Below are 17,569 nucleotides of genomic sequence, written 5' to 3'. Positions count from 1 at the left end.
ATTCCATGCCCATGTCTATCCCAAAAGAAGACTGCGGAGCATTAAATAAACACTCCACAGCACACTCAAGTCTCCCAGCCTGGATCAGAAGATCCAATTTGATGGACCATAATGCAGAACTCACTTGCCTCATAGTTTAGACTGTACCTAAAGAGTAGCATTAACCTTGTTTTCTGTTTTCCTCTATCACAGAAGCATGGGGGTTTTGTGCATGATTTTTTGGTGTGGCGGGGTGTTCTCTGGGATTTTTTTGTCTGGGTTTTGTTTGGTTTTTTTTAAACTAATCTGAGAGGAAAACTATACCTTCCAGTCACAAAGTAACCAACAGAACCAAAACTTACTTGGTAAGGCAAGAAGACTAACATATGTATGTAGCTTCTCAAAGACTGCAGTCAGCCTTTTCATGTCTCTGTGCAGATCCATATTTCTAGCTCTCAAAGCAGCTGTGCAAAGAGAAGACTCACACTCTTCTTCCAAACTAGGAATATATGAATTATGTTTTTTAAAAGTGAGCATTTATTTTAAAAAACAAGTTCATGAGTTTTGGAGTACGTAACTAGTGTTCTTGACATTCCCAGTCCAAAGCAATAACAGACTAGGAATTTATTTTAGAAAGGTTAACATATCAGAGTAACTTAGCAATACATGAAAATTACCGTGTCCATGTACTATCCCCACTCTTAGGAGCTTCAGTCACAAGCCAGGAACAGTTCACGCTCATGGCAAGGGATTGATTGCATTAGTTTGAAGACTCTTTCCTCTACTACGTATAATTTACCTTTTGCTTCCCAAGGAGCAGGAGAATATGTACAAAAAAGGAATAAAACAAGCTTCTCCCTTCTTCCTTAATTCAAAATCTCTTTTTAAGCAAGCCTTTGCACTAATAATTCACATCCCTTTGACCCACTCGGGAACAAGGAATTTCCCTGCAGAAGGGATGTGCAACTAGGCAAGTTTTACTACATTGTTATATTTACCATATGATAAATAATCTTCAGACAGACTCAAGAAGTTAACAGTTTCAGTGTATTGTACCTGAACAGTACCAATGCTATTGAATAACATGAGGAAACATTAAAAATCTGTGCAGCTTTCCTTAAATTCTCATCTGTGAGAGGGTAAACAAGGCTTTAAAACACCTGTTTTTAACTCTAATGTCCAGCTGAAAAAAAAACATTCATAACCTGAAAGCTCAAAAACCAGCAGGAAAAAAAAAAAGTAGTTCTGCCTTTTAAACAGATGTAGATGTTGACAATGCTGCACACCTGACACTTTAGTGCCCCTTTAATTTGATCTATCAAATTAAAAGTACCTTTTTAACTGATAAGGAAGAATCTTTCTTAAAAAGCGTAAGTAGGAAGCTAAGTGTTCTGAGAAGGCCTTCAATTTCACAGCTGTTTCCTAGAAGGAAAAACACCGCATAAGCATTTTTGCTCTGTGAAAATATTTTTCAATACCAAAAATATAAAATCTTACCAGGACTGTCACAGTATCTTCTGTAATACTCTCGAACAAGTGAAGCATTCCTTCCTCCAGAGGGCGAACATATGAAGCATTTTCATGAAGATACTGTGAAAACTGAGTACAGAGAGATTTTAAAATGGTGCTTGCTGAAGGCTCTTGCAAACTCTTTCAAGTTAACAATTGAACTTTAGCAAAGCACCTGTCATCTTAAATGATCCCCAGGATGTCACTAACAAGATACAACAGTCCAGTGATGTACAGCAGCCTCCTCTACAAGACCCACAAACACATACCTTGAGGGAAAGTGAGAAACAGTGAAGACTACAATGGAAGTCCAGGCAAAACCCTATTTAGGGCTTTGCCACAGCACCCTCTCTCATTTTAACTGCCATGCACAGCACACCAAACCCCTGCTTTTTATGTTTAAATATTGTTGCATTCCTTGCTCAACTCCATCAAATTAAGGCTAGCTCCATGCACCATTAAGCCACCAGAATAAACCATCCTACCTTTCTCCCAGCTATTGTTTGCCTCTCAGCCCTTGTCCTCTGCATCAGCACAAACATTTGCACAGCTACACTGAACAAAGCATTGAAGAACTAAACCCAGTTGAAACTGAGAGCAAGAGATACATTTTAATCTTCATCTGTGTCCAGTCCAGTTTTCAACACGGTCAAAGCGTGCCTATGCCAATGCAAAGGATGGAGCAGTAACTAATCAAACGGAGAATTCTTCCGTTCAAGAACTATGACAGGTTTGGGCAATTATAAAACTTTGGCCTCATAGAACTGACTTGGCTAAAAATTGCTTAAGTAAATTCTGTGAGTAATTTTGCCCTCAAAAAGTATGCCCAAGAACAAAGGTGTTTACTCTTACAGTCAAAACGTAACAGTACTGTCAGCTCTCAATTTTGATACCACAGTATTACAAAAAGCTTTTTCCAGAGATTGACGTAGGTAGTCAAAAGTGATCTTGGCTTTTATTTTACCCCATGGAAAGATACCTTCACCTTTCATTATTTATACCACAATAGTAGCTAAAGGTCCCAGGCAAATAAGGTGTGAGAAATTTTAATAATTTATTGAATTATTACAGTGCAGTAACACAGTGTTAACAAGAGGAGAGATGCCAAGCTCTCATTCATGCATGCACAAATCTGGATGGAATTAGGGAAAATTCCTAAATCTAAGGAGGAAGAAGTAATACATGCAGAACGCTCCTGACTTGTATTGCAAGAGAGAGGACTGGAGTTATCTGGCATGATGCTGAAGACCCAGCAGAACCCAGCAATCCAATACTTAAAGAGAAAAGGAATACTTGAACCTGGAAGGGAATTGTCCACATCTACTTTGAGTGTTTGGTGGGGAAAATAGCTCGAAAGCGCCAGACAAGACCTGGAGTTGGGGAAAAATAAATCAGTGCAAGAGTGCTAAGCCACTATGTGACACTCGTCTCATTTTCTCTACCACATTAAGGGGAGGTTTTTGAACCACTCAGTGGAGTAGCTAAGACCACACTGAGAACACTTGCCAAACAAATAGATAAATTAATCAAAAACACAGGAGCAACAGCAGCTTCAGTGAGTGATGAAGATGCTTCACTGCTGGAAAGTCAAGGCAAAAGTCCCAAGAGACAGCATGCACTGATGCAGTCAGGTCATGGGGTATACAATGGGGTAGACTACAAGACACATAATTACGAAAACAAAGCCTGAAGTATAGAATCAGAGTCAAAACAGGAATCGAATTACAGTTCTGATTAAGCTGCATGTTTCAGCTGTGTGAAAGCACTTCTCTGCTGAAAAGCAAAGTGTTAACTAGGACATTAAGAAAAAAAAAGTGTGTGACAAGTGACATCTAAGAAACCTGATTTTATCCCCTTCGTGTAAACTGCAGTAGTGTCTGTAGAATCCAATCACCACACTGGGCCGCTTAAACAAGGAGACACAGTTCCTATCTCAAAGAATTTGGAAGATGGCAAAGCAGAATAATTTTCACAAGAAGGATAAGCCATTTTGAGTATGTTCGGTGGCAGGAGCGAGAAAATATTGTTCTCAAACTAAGATCTGTGCTGAATGCTTTAGAAGTGTATTCTTGATTGAAACAGTTGAAACAACTGAGAAGGTAAATAGAATGTGATTTCTCTAGTGGATAAACACCTTCACGAGCAAATTTGTTGCCTGCAAAGAGGTTAAAGGAGGTCTTCCCAACAACCAGAACGTTTTGTGATAGTTAACATTGCCACTACCTGCATTGCAGCCATCTGATTAATGCAAATCACGCCCCTCTTGGTAGCTTAAGTCTGACCATACCAACTACTGAATTGAAATTAGAGTCTGAATAAGAAAATACTGTCATCCAGCAACTTAAATGTACATCAGTCCACTTGCACTATGAAGTCAACAACTCTGATGTTAAAGCGATTTTATAGCAAAGCATACATATATGCAACCCCACAAAAATCCCTGTGCACAACGTACTTTTCCATGCTTCATGGCATAGGAAGTCAAAAGATGCAGCTTAACAGCAATGAATGATACTCTCAGAAAAGTCTTCCCATAGAGTTCCACAGAAAGAGACAGGTCAGGTTTCTCATAATAAGTTCCACATGCTTTATAAACTTGAAGCTTCAGAACACTTACAGGAAAGGTCTTCATACAAATAGACCAAAATCAGATTATAAAGTTGGTTTTTGACAAGGGAACAGAGTCCAACTTCTCTCCTTCATAAGCCTACTTTGCATCCAGTTTATTTCAAATTACTATTGAACACCTTAAACACAAGAACTTCTGTGTCAACTCCTCCCATGCCCCAGTGCATTAACTAAGACACCATCTATTTAGCAGTGCAATATTTGTGTATTTTAAAATAAGCCAGCTGAACTTTTGACAAATGTACATTAATTTAGCACTTAAAAAGCAAAGTCTTGATTTGACTATCATATTGCTCTTGTAGCAGAGGCACAGGGGAAAAGCATTCTCTGCAGCTACATACCTTCACCCACACTCAGAGAATTCACCCAACAGAAAAAACTTCTCATGAAGGAGAGGCTGCCTCTCAGGAACACACAGCATTCCAGTAAAGGTGGCAGAAGTTTGCATGACTAAGATTATTCACTCATTAAAGTCTACATAACTAAATATACTTGTAGCTGAAATCTGTAAGCTTTACCTTCTGATTTAATGGCGATATGGTGTCTGTTGCAGAATCAATGGGAAAGATCTGTACCTTCTGCTCAGTGTACGTGTGAAAGTTCAAAAGAGCTGTTACAAGTTCTTGAACAAAAGCCAGTGCCTGGCCAGCAAGATCTCGTAACTTCAGCTGTAAAGACAGTTATAAAATGATGATATCTGACATGCACCTATTTAAATTTGAAAAAAAAATTCTATGGTTGCATACACAAAATCGCTAACAATGACTTCTTTCTTTTTACTAGCTCAGCCTGAAATACATAGCAGTAATTATCTTTAACTTAATTTTTAAAGTTTATGAATAAGCTACAATGCCACACAGAAGGGCATGTTTTTCTACGACTAACAAAGTATGTTTGTATTTCATACAAACGGTGAGGCTCTGTGAACAGAATTTCCTTGGAATATCATGATAGGTGTAAGATAGGCTTTTGCCATTTCAGGCCACTAAAATGATTGGTTTTATTCAGTATCTGTGTAGAAAGTTGCATCTTTGCATATGTAGCCATAAAAAGCGCTTACCTGATATCTTCTGTTGTGCAATGGTACATTCAGAGCATTGTATTGATTAGATCCTACAGGACAAAAATTGAGTTATATGCACTTAGTAAATTTTGCTTTTAAAACACATTTATTGGTAAATAGTGACTTCTTTTTAAATACAAAATTTAATTGCAGTAATATTACAGTTAAAGTAATATTAACTTAAAAGATACAAACAACTGGCTTCAATAAAGTGGGCCTAAACATGCTTGCTTAAGAATTGTTACTGTGAATAGGTGGAGAGAAAGCACTTCCATACTTGCCTCAGATTGTAAGTCAACTTTAACCATCTGAACACCCTGAATTTGACAGGTAATAGCAGAATCCTCTTGTGTAAAAGAACAGTATTCATCTTTTAAAAAAACCCTTAAAGCATTCAAGATGATCTTCAAATTTCAGTTACATTCCAGGGACTGTCAAATAAGATGAATGTATTTTTAATGGTTCCCCCACCCACACTTTTTTTTTTTTAAATGTACCTACATGTACTTGATTTATTGATAATTTAGGCCAGGATGTACTCTCCACATATTTCGGCATTCTATTCTGGTTACACAGCAACTAGAATGATTATTCAATTACAAACAGGCACAAGTTTTAAAGAGGTGGAGGGATATTTGCACCTAGAGAACAGATCACAAAGTCTTATAGATTTAAAAGGAATCACATCCATTCTCAATTAAATGGAATAATTACCTCTTTAAAGTTTGAACACAAAGGAAATCAACAGTTTCTAATTCCTATTGTATCATTCGCATTCAGCAATTAACATGTGGGAAGATGCAGTTGCATTCGGAACAAAAAACTCTGTCCAAAATTACTGATTCCTACTTGTAGTAAATGCTTCAGAAAGCTTTTATCTTTCTATTCTCAAAATCATGCTTAGCAGCCAACAAGCCATTTGACTGTTACTGGAACTGAATCCAGCTGCTAGTTACACTTAAAACCAATTACAGAGCCTACAGCAAGGCAGTTGGAATCCACAGCAGACACTTCCTGACTTTCATTCTTCTACCACTAAGGAGCCATCCAACAGTTGCAGTGTTTTCTACACAAGTGAAAACATAATCCTATGGCAGCTGAGTTAGCAGATAAATTATCTGCGAAGTTCTCACTACAATGATAACTACCTGTAAAAAAAAAAAAGAGAGCTAAAGAAGCCAGAGAAGTAGAAACAGCCAAGAGATGCCAGGCAAAGTGATCTTTGTGAGAGGAAGGAAGTTAAAAGGGTATCAACTCCAGGCACCAACACCTATGCATAACATGCTGTATGAGAGTCAACATTTCCTGAAGAGAAAATGATCTGGTGTTTCTAAAATGAGACTCACTGCATTGCCAACCCAGCAGAGAACTCAGAAGGCTTATCCCTGCAGTACCCACCAGATCAGCTTTCAGAGAACCTAAGGCTATTCAAAACACTGTCATCAAGTTTTAAACTGAATGAAAAACGCAAAAGCTGCGAATAAAACATACTGGAAATTCAAGAGCCCGTTTTCACTTCTCCGCTCCTTCTCCACTACTTCCAGCTTTTTTCACTGTTCCAGGTCCTCCTAGTCTCATTGCAGAAGAGTACAGACTGCTGCCTGGCCCAGTACAGCCTTGTGTTCAAGCTATTCACAAAAACAGACAGTATGCAGCACTGATCTGGCACAAACTAACCAATCCTTGCACCAAAGCAATGCAAAGGCTGAGCACTCCTAACTTCCTAGTGTCTGCTGCACTTCAGTTTATCTAGTAGCTGATGGAAAGGAAGCAGAGGAAAAAAAAAAAAAAGTTGCTTCGGGCAAAAGTCCTCAAAATTCAAAGGTTTTTTTTTTCCCCCCTGAAAAGACAAAAAGGTTTGCGACAAACCACAGGTAAGAACTAGTCTGAGTGTCCTCTGACCAGACATGAGCCACGCTGGCAGACTTCCCACTAATACTATGTGTAGACCATTACTGATGCAATGCCTCAAAGTCAACATCTCTGCAGCCACTAGTTTATCCCCATCTTAACTTACTGTAACTCTTGAATACATCCTGCCAAAAATAATAGTCTGAGATGAGATGAATAACTAAAGAAATCTTTATGGAGAAAACAATAAATTGACAGCATTCCTTCATCTTTTACAATATTCTGTCAACACTAAGCAAGACAAGTGGCAAATTACTCAAAAGCTTTCAAAAGTTTTAATTTTCATTAGAGAGAAAGATATATATCTAAAAACTTGGTATTTTAAGACCACTAGACAAGATTATGATGAGTATTATGAATATTTATTACAATTACCTCCAAGAGTCTGTTCAGATGTCCAACACTTCTTACAGCTAATACATTTTAATTCATAAGGAGTACTTTCTCCAGATGGATACCCAAAATTAAACAAGAAACCAAGGCAATACATACTTGTATCATTAAAAGGTACTTTTTCATTGATTATGCATAGAGATTCTTCCAGTCTACTGCCCAAAGCTGCTTGAAGATTCTTTAACTGTTGCTGGCTAAATAACAAAAAGACAAAACAAAAAACCACACACACACACACATATATTGTAAACCTTTAAAATTTAACCCGTATCACCAATATCCCAGCTCACCATAGGCATTCCTTGAGTATACAGGTATCTGTCTCCTTCTAGAAGTTAGATCAAATTAGGACAACAGGAATAATTTTTCCTCCTTTATGTCATATTTCGTATATGGCACAGTATTTTAATCCCTAGGAAATGCAGTGAAAGATGCAATAAACTGTTGTAAATCCTACATTCCATTCTTGAGAAGCTAAACTGACCTCAGAGTTAATCTTTACATTATTTTCCAATTCTGCAATTACTGTAAAAGCTATATGAAAGTATTATTTTCTACTGGAATTTGAATGGGAATGCAAAAGGGCCTTTAAAGTAGTTACAATATATCCAATGCAGTATTCCAATATGCAAGCAGTGAGTTGTTGATAACTCAGTTAACTATGTCACATCACTATTAGAAATACCTCACAAGCCTTTGAAACCCCCATATTTGAACCCTGCTATGACACGGCTCATTCCCAAAAGACTTGGCAATTACATTTCTGATGCATTCAAAAGTGATTTTTCTCTAGATCTGCTTCACTTGCATTTGATTGTGTACATAGATGTGAACCTTAGTTATTAAGATTACCAATATCATTAGTATAGATTCTTGAGATGAATAGTGACATATTCCAGCATTATACATGTATATATGTCAAAGATTACTGCATATTGATTCAGACCAAATTCCACACCTTACCCAACTTAGGCCCCCAAATCCTTCACTGTTTTGCTTCCTGTTTGACATCTAGAACTCCTGCACATATAGCGGAGGGTGGGGGAAGGTGTCAAAGTGACAGTTTTTTCCTTTTTTTTAAAAACATTGATACATGGAAATTTATCAGGACTAACAAGGAAAAAATAATCCAAAATAGACAAGTAAGATATGAAGAAACTGGGCAATAAGTAGCTCATATACATTAACAAACATTTATCTTGAAGAGCAGCTCCAAAATTGCATAGAAACTGTACAGCATGAACCACAGTATCATTGGGCATGATAGAAAATAAACTCAAAGACAAACTGCAAAAGTATGGATGATGTTTTCTTTCTGTACTATAAAGGAATAGCAAACGAGCAGTGTGATATGTTTTGTTTTACATTCTGCCCTTTAATTTTCAAGGCATGCAGGCTGTCAAGTCTCATATCCCCTGGCTTTCCTGAATAAAGCGTGGGTGTTGGAGGCAAATGGATCCTTTCCCCTGAAAGAGTAGGGAAAACAGAAGAGTAGTGCTCTCAAAGACACCTTCTGTCATGTGTGCATTAGATACTGATTTCAGTATTTTAAATAGTGTCAGGCTTTAATATTTTTAGAAGCCTCCCTTCTTAAACAGTATGGACAATTTCTTACGTCATCATAGAAGATGATGGACAAGCTCTGAACTGAACAGTAGCAGATCAAGACTACACTGTTTTTCAAACCCTACTAAAAAGCAAACAGCAGCAAACCACAGCTTTCATCCTCTTTTGCAAGTTATTCTTAGTGAAACCCTGGCCTGCATTACAGGGGAGTCATTGGAATTCAAGTATCTTCACATCTATCAAAATAGTTACAATACATACTCCAAGGTTACCGTTTGAAAGAAGGAACTCTTCATCTGATCATTCACTATGCATTTAATCCATTAAATATCTATACTGCACATATATCTTTAAAAAATGCACCTTAATAATGAACTTTAGAGAAGTGCACCCTAATTTGATTTGGCCCCCAGTCCTCAATTTCTTCCTATTTTCTACAATTTGTCTTCAAGCTAATGAAGCTATTCCAAAACTAACAATACAATCCCTCAACAAAAACTTCCAAATATTCTAGCTGAGCTTCTTATACCTGAGGCAAAAGCGACTGTTCAAGAAGCTTTTGGAGCGGAGGGGGATTTTTTGAAATTCTTTTCAGTCAGTTGTCTCAGTATATCTTACTCAAGCTTCATTTTTAAAAGCAGTTCATAAAAATCTCACAAATCTTTGTTTCATACAAGTTCAGTAGTTTCTTTACTTTTTATAGAAGTCCATTACAAATAAATTCTTCAAGCTTTCATCACCTTCACAGCTATTCAAAATAGTTTGAGATAACTGCTCTTACTGAAAGTTGAATCTGTGGAACTGATTGTCTAGTTACACACTCAGCAGAAGGAAAGAAGTCTGACCTGCCGTCTTGATGTTAATGCGCTGTTGCCCAGAATTTTGAGTTTCAGGGTGTTGTGGGTTTGTTTTGGGTTTTTTTAGGTATTATTCTCTAAAAATAAATCAGTTAATCTTTTACAGCAGTTATTTCTTTAAATGAATTTTTCATTATATTAAATAAAAACACTCACCATTCTTCGGTTCGAAGCCTACAGTCCTTAGCTTCTCTTTCTAGTGTCTGAGACTTGATCTTTATGCAAGAAGATAATCTCACAATGTAAGTACTGACACAGCAAGATATTTCATTTCAGAACTTTTCAAACTTGCAAGTAAGATAAAAACTCCTTACTTCTAGTTTGGCTTTATCATTCTGCAGCTTTTCTATGGTATCCGTGTATTTCCTAGTTAAACTGTCCACGACAGCTTGATGCTGGGCAGCATCAGTTTCCAAAACCTCAAGTCTAGTTCTCAGCTCCGCTTCTAAACGTTTGTGCTGCTCATCTGCTTCAAAGAACTAAAAGAAGAAAAGCAGAGCTCATATGAAAGCTTCATTTTACTACAGAATCTAGTCCTATGAGTTACACCAATTAGCTAGTCCAGGTAAATAACAAGTACTATTTGTCATATAAATACAAATTTTATGACGGCATTTACATAGAAAAGATTCAGGAAAAAAGCACATTGTGTTTATTAAACTTTTGTAGTAACAAGCATTCCTTAAATATATTGCTGATTAATAGTAGACACCTGCAAAATTAAACTTGAGCCATAAGGTTTTTCTCAGGTTTTCTAAACTGAAGTAAAATGCATTCCATTTCGGTAAAGTAATTCCAGACTTAATTATCACAACTTGCAGGAAATATTTCAAGCTTTAAGGCGATTCTGAAACAGTGAACTAAAAAGAAATTTCCACCCAGTACCAACTATATGGCTATTTTCAGTAAGGTGGCTAAACATCACCAAAAGTTAAAAACCTAAATGAGAAAACATATTATGCGAGTTATTCCACATGCTGTCTTAAGAATCTAAAGTCAAAATACTTTCTCATTTGCCCAGTGAACATCTTTATAAACAAGCTATCTCATCTAATCTACCATTTTGAATACAACTAAGCTTCTAAACTCACTAGTTTTCAGATGGCATTTTCTTTTCTGTATCTTTCTTAATATGACCAGTTTTCTCAATTAAAAAGAAAGGCTAAGAAGAGTTTCACTCACAAGTATATGTAGTCGTTCATTCTCTTCTATCTTCTTCTGAAGATCTTCATTGAAGACACTTTTCTGCTCTTGACTCAACTGAGATGAGGATTCTGCACTTTTCTAGAAGAAAAGAAAATGCGTTCATTATCTCCAAATCTCTGCAGGTATCCCAAAGCCCATGCCCAAGTATATGAAAGCACTTATCATCGCAAATTCCCAATAGAGGCAGATGAGTATATCTCTTTCTTACATTGATTAATATATCCAAAGCTACACATATTGCACACAGCATGAGCCTAAAAGCAGCACATTTTCCTTCACGCTGTTGTTACAGTGGAGTGGTAGAACACCAACTCAATAAGGACTCAGGAAAGCCTCTATTCAGGCATCACACCCACACACACATGAAAATTGCTTGTAGGGGCAGGTGTCCATTTGACATCATTTGAATCTTGCATGATTCCATGCAGTCAGTAATATGAAGCCCTACACACACAGGCTTATTTGTTTTGGCAGCTGTGCTTAAGGCACATCTGCCCCCACCAAGTGTCCAGGTGTAAGCTGGTCTGGTCTCAGCAGGGACCACGAATAATCACTGAAAGGGCACTAACCCATGGTGGGCTGTGGCATGAAGTAGCACTGGAAAACACATGGTCTTCACTGTCCACCAACTACCCTGAGAATGTAGATATGTCTCTGCCAACTGTTTCCTCATTTTCCACCCATTTCATCCAAAAGACTCAAGAGACCACTAGCAAATCCCACACTGCTGAACAAAGGCAGCACCATCATCAATCAAAATTAAGACTGTTTATGTTTAAACTTAACAGCGAACTTCAAGTGCTTGGGACAGCTAAGCTCCCTCTGCATTTGATGTCAGCCTATGAACACCTGACATATAGGCATATCTTCTCCTACTTCTAGAAGGACTGCAGTCTACCACAGATAATCTATCCCAATCTTAATCGAAATAGTTTTCTGAATCTTAATCTAAATAGTTTTAGACATGATTTACATGGTGTCTCAATGGCAAGTCTCTGAAGTAAGGGTGACATGGAATTTAGTGGGGGTATGTTCAATACAATGTACGTACAGTGAGGCCCTACAGCAGGGGTGTCAAACTCATTTTCACCGAGGGCCACATCAGCCTCACAGTTGCCTTCAAAGGGTCAAATGTCATTTTAGGACTGTATAAGTGTAACTACAGACATCTGCTAAGCAAGATTTTTTTGCCTTTAGCACATACTTTGTTCTTCTTGCCCCTTGTTTCACTTAATGCAAGTTCATCTTGAAGTAACTCCACTCGCTTGGCAAGCTGCTGATTTCGAAAGGTCAAGCTGTCCATTTCTTGTTGCAGTTTTCTCAGTGATTGATCCTTCATCTTCAGTTGCTCCTGAACGACCAAAAAGTTTAATTTTAGAATTTCACACTTACTTTCACACATGCTTTTAATAAGAAGTATCACATTAAAAAAAGAACACATGAAAAAATTGCTTTCTTCACTATTAGAACACTGAAGAGGTGAAAAGTATTGCTTAACTAAGACACAGATTTCACTTCCTTGAGCTGCCCACAGATCACACTTAAGTAGGTGCTTCATTCTATAAGTTACTCATGAAGAAGCAACCTTCCACTTTTACAACGTCAGCACCTACAGAGAACAATGAAGACTGGTTGCAGAACAGACATTCTTCTACTAAATCAGGTTCCTTCCTTATTAATTGCAATACTTTGATTAAAAAGTATTCCCATTTACCCCTCACATCTACCTATTTTGTCACAGCTTAATACATCTGACATGAACAGTTTTTAGATATTACCTTCAGAGAAGCTGAGTTCGCTTGCTCATCCACAACCCCTTTTTTCAGTACTTGGTTCTGAGCTCGAAGCTGAAAAATAGAAGATGCCAATAACGACGTAAAACAAAGAAATATGTGCATCATATTCTCTCATGAGAGCACCAGTTGTGTATGCTTTTTAAAGGATTCTGCTGAGGTAGACAGTAGTGGTATCAGGCTGAAAAAAATTATCCAATTCATATCCTAAACTGCCGAGAAACAAGAAGTTACTTTACCATCTGAATATTTTGGTAAAATAGAATACAATTCTTGCTCAATAAAATCTTGGAAGATCAGTTACTTAAATACAGTTAAGGTTTGAAGAACATTGAACTAATATGGAAAAGTTGCAACTTCTTCCTTGACTGATCAAGTTCTTGCTCATATTCAGTGCTATTTCTGTTTCTCCTCTCTTCTCCCCAAAACTGTTCATGACTGGTCCTGGAACATAAGCAGGGCTCACAAAGTCAAAATCTGTATCAGTTCCAGAAGAGCTTAACTATACTCCAATGCAAAAACACTCATTACCAGTAGCTGCAGATGATCTAGAGAGAACAGCTTGACAAACACTTCAGGAAAACGCATAGAAAGCACAGAAGAAAAAGCCCTCTAGCACTTACTTATATAGTTCACAAATCTGAGCTAAAATCACTGCGGTGGAAAGTGATACTCAAGAAATCTATTTTCCAGTCACTTCACAGAGTACCTCTACCCTGCAGCAATGAGGACACCAACAGTTCCATCTTCCCATTCCTTGAATCCTGGTTTCTTCAAGGACAGTTTGTATTCATTTGACATGCTTGAGTCCAGCTGTTGCAGATATAAATTTAAAGGGTTTGTATAGTGTTTGGGAATACCTCTGGCAGATGCATAAAAGGCGAGATTCAATGTAAAACAGCTACGGCTAATCTTTTCAGTCTGATGACTGAATATATTTGAAAGGTCAAAAGTCAGTTGACATTGCTAAGCACAGGCTTTGCTCTGCAGTATTCCCACTGTGCTGCTCAGGCATCACACAGGCAAGAGAAGAAACTTGCAAGAGCACCACAGAAAGACTTCAAAGCAAGAAAAAGCAGTGCAGTAGTTTTCTACACCTTTTTTTCTCCACAGCTACTAATGCAGGAACATGTCAGACGCAGTGAATGAGCTAGCTCAGCCATGCTGCACTGAGATAGCCAAGCTGAAGTGTGACCCATCAAAGGCTGTCACAAGTTGAAAGAGTCTTTTGACTATTACTTCCATCAGGGTTGTGCAAGAGAGGCAGAAGCTGCAACTCGAGGCAAAGCAGACTCTGAAAACACACATCCTTCTTCTGGACTGTGCCATGAACTAAGACAGAACACAATCCTTTCACAGGTACTTCCCTTGGCACTCCTTGAGTGTCTACCTCTGCCTTTGGCTTCCACAACTTGATTAAGTGAACAGGCAAATAGTTTCCCAGTGCTAGTCTCCATTCCCACCTGCACACAAACAGCCAATTGAACAACCGATCATTTACAGAAACAGGAAAGTCATCCGCAAATCCACAATGCCCTGGAGTTGTTGCACAAGAAGTGGGATGACACCAAAAAATAGTTTCCATGAAGAATCCATGAAACACCACCAGCTTCAAGTTGCAAGACGGAAGTTCAAAGAAAGGTTTTTAGACACCACGATACTAAAAGAAATAGGATCCAGTAGCTAAAACTTTCAGAAGCTATAGTCAAAAGCCCACATCTCAAAGTTTTATTTGGGAATCAAGCAAAGTCCCTCAATTACCTTATCCTGAGCCATTTCTAGTCTCCAAGGTACAGCAGAGCCACTGTAGAAAGCAACACAAAATACGAACTCTGTGACCTACAAAACCTCAAAGTGAATTCTGTTTTCTTAAAATGATTTTGTGGAAGCATTAAAAAAAATAAATATCTGTGAACAATTTAGATTCTGTACAGGCTTTTTAATAGCAGTTCCAAGGACAACAGTGTTTAAAAATACATTAGTCTGTAATTTAGAGAAAGGTGTCAAATACAGTCAAGTGCCTTGTGCCAAACACTCTGATGCTGGGCTACACAAACCCAAAGTGCTGGCTTTCTTTCCCAAGCTCGTTGAAGAATTATGCCGTTCAAGACCATCAGTTTCCTCTTCCTTTTAGTGAAGAAACAAGAACAAACAGTTCTGTGTTAAGCACGTCTCCACCATTTAAAAAGTCACCTCGGGCACCTTAGAAAGATGTTCTCCGCTATGGGCCAGAAGTGTTCGCAAATACTCTGTTAAGCAGCACCAGATACGGGAAGCAAAGCCACCCTGGACAGCTGCAGAAGACTGGGAACAGACATGAGGCAAGTATGAAATCAAGTGTCATCACTCCCAGGACACTGCAACACCGCTGCAAGCACTGCTAACACCGCTCGACTCCTACATCCACCAGACAAAGTACACTCAGAGTCTGTGAGTGAGATACCTGACCAAGACCTTAACAAATATTCACACCCAAAATGATAACTGAGCTCCACGCCTACTGGGAAGTGGAGCAGGAAGGGAAAGCACTGCTAGTTTGGCTTCCCTGGTGTAGCTGAGCCCGCCGTCCCACTGGGTGCTCTGCAGACGAGGCCGCTTTGCTCCTCAGCCGGCGCTCGGCAGTGCTGTGCTCCCCCTCTGCCCGGCCAAATCCGCCTTCACCTCGGCCCCAGGAGGAGGCAGCCTTCGGGCCCAACACTTAGCGCTACCGCAACAACCTGCGCTTCAGCGCTGACCAGCCCCGCTCCGGCTGGCGGGCTCAGGGCCCCGCCAGCCGCGGCAGAGCAGGCGGCAGCGCCGCGGGCCGGGCGGGAAGGTCCCTCCCCTCAGAGCGGCCGCTCGGCGCGGAACGGCCCGAGCCCGCGCGCAGGGAGCGGCTGGACGGGGCGGCACCAGCCGGGGGGCGGCGGCCGCCGCTCGCGGAGCATCGGGGACGGGCTGTGGCGCCTGGTACCTTGGAGTACTCCTGAGCCAGCTTCTGGTACTTCCCCTGCAGCTCCGCGGCGGCCGCCATGGCCCCGCCGGCTCGGGGGGGGGGACGCGGCCACCGGCCCCGCACGCCCGCCAAGAGAAAACGCACTTCCGGGTTCAGGCGGCGGGAGCGTGATGACGCCGCAAAACCACCCACGTGGCCAGGGCGCGAGGGGGGGGGGGGGGGAGGGCGGAGCTTAAGTCGCCGGCGCCACCATCTTGACGCAACTTCCAAGATGGCGGCACGGGGGTGAGCGCGGCCGCAAGAGGGGGCGGGCCGGACCACGTGACGCTAGTGAGGGGATGGCAGCCGCCTCCGTTGCCATAGTAACAGCCGCCGGGCCCCGCGCGGCCTGGAGCCTACGGGGCCCCACGCCGCCCAAAAAAGCATCGGGCGCGCTCGGAGCAGCGTCCGGCCGAGGCGGGGCGGACGGGGCCGGGTGGGGGGAGTCATGTCGCGGGTCGCGACGCGGGCAGCGGCGGGTGGTGCCCGGGAGCCGCCCCCTGCCTGGGCAGAGCGCCGGGGCCGCGGCTCCCCGGCCCGGTCAGGGCTGCCGCTAGGGGGAGCCCCGCGCTCGGGCCTGCGGCTCCGGCTGCGCGGAGGCGGCGCGGGGCGGGCCCCGCGGGCCGTGCGTGGGGGCGGGTCCCTCGGTGACTCAGGGAAACAAAAGGCGGTGAGGTGGTTTCTCATGGTTTGCAGCGAGTGGCGGGGATGGGATTCGGCGGCGGCAGCGTCTGGCGCTTCGTACTGCGTTCGGCCTGGAGCGCCGTCGCCTGCGGGTGGAGGGGAGCGCGGGCAGCCCGAGGCGCCGCCCCCGCTTCGCTCTCAAGCTGCACAGCCTCGAGTTCCACAGGCCTGGGGGTCGTTTTGAATATCTGCACCCTGTGGTTCCCGGGGGCCCTTCCGTGCCGCCTCCAGCCTGCAGGTTCCTTTGTTTGAGAACCCGCTTTAGCTTCGCCGTTCGGGCGTCGTCCTTCAGAGATTGCTTAGACCGTGCTGGTTGTTTCCTGGTCTTCCTTATCCTCAGATTCCCCAAGCATTTAAATGTGTACATACCAGCAGCACTCTTTAAGCAGAACCCGAAGACATCGTAACAGGTGTGTTTGGTCCTGCGAGATACCCAGCGAATGCAGGGTTTTGTTTCTGAAAATGACTGGAAACAGATGTATAAAGAAAAAAATAATAAGGCAAAAATGTGATGATACTTCACCAGTATATGCTGAGCATCTCATGATTTGCAGGTTAAGGGCGTCCTGGTCTAGGATAGACAGGCAACAGCAAATTATTATATTTGTGCAGTTTCCATGGTATCATTTTTTCCACTTGATTCAAGCATGGTGTCTTCATAGCCTTTCCTCAGGAGTGGGTAGTGCTAGAGATGCTAAATCATCATTTTCTTGCCTTCTTTTCTCTTTGATTCCCTTAAGTAGGACGAGATAGTAGGTGCCTGTAACAGAAGCTGATCCTTTTCCTTAGTCTTGAGACTTTGATGGTGTGCTTTTGCTTATCACAGTAATGGAGTTGGCAAGCACTAAATAGGATATGGTGGCTAGATTATTAAATGTGTTTCTATCTCCACAGGAAGTCTTAATGTTGGAGGGCATGTCACTGATCCATTTTGCCAAGAACAGAGACTGCACATTTTTAGGAAGTTTAAAAGGGGAAAAAAGCGAAACACATCTTGTCACTGTTC

The 17,569-nt window shown here is 41.1% G+C and overlaps 1 protein-coding gene across 1 annotated transcript in view; it reads right to left on the bottom strand.

Moving 5' to 3' along the window:
* Positions 1 to 15,989, bottom strand: part of PPP1R21 (protein phosphatase 1 regulatory subunit 21) — a 31,406-nt gene extending 15,417 nt beyond the window's left edge. The window contains exons 1-12 of the mRNA XM_065632584.1: positions 15,859 to 15,989; positions 12,891 to 12,959; positions 12,317 to 12,463; positions 11,089 to 11,190; positions 10,221 to 10,385; positions 10,063 to 10,121; positions 7,583 to 7,677; positions 5,177 to 5,229; positions 4,635 to 4,784; positions 1,477 to 1,578; positions 1,313 to 1,401; positions 342 to 478 (exon numbers count right to left, since the gene is read on the bottom strand). Of these exons, the coding sequence (XP_065488656.1) occupies positions 342 to 478; positions 1,313 to 1,401; positions 1,477 to 1,578; positions 4,635 to 4,784; positions 5,177 to 5,229; positions 7,583 to 7,677; positions 10,063 to 10,121; positions 10,221 to 10,385; positions 11,089 to 11,190; positions 12,317 to 12,463; positions 12,891 to 12,959; positions 15,859 to 15,918 (1,228 nt within the window). The 5' untranslated portion in view covers positions 15,919 to 15,989. The remainder of the gene's footprint in view (positions 1 to 341; positions 479 to 1,312; positions 1,402 to 1,476; positions 1,579 to 4,634; positions 4,785 to 5,176; positions 5,230 to 7,582; positions 7,678 to 10,062; positions 10,122 to 10,220; positions 10,386 to 11,088; positions 11,191 to 12,316; positions 12,464 to 12,890; positions 12,960 to 15,858) is intronic.
* Between the last annotated feature and the right edge of the window lie 1,580 nt (positions 15,990 to 17,569).

This window comes from Caloenas nicobarica, chromosome 3, assembly GCF_036013445.1.
Source record: "Caloenas nicobarica isolate bCalNic1 chromosome 3, bCalNic1.hap1, whole genome shotgun sequence".
Taxonomy (NCBI): domain Eukaryota; kingdom Metazoa; phylum Chordata; class Aves; order Columbiformes; family Columbidae; genus Caloenas; species Caloenas nicobarica.
This window is presented reverse-complemented; position numbering and strand designations above follow the sequence as displayed.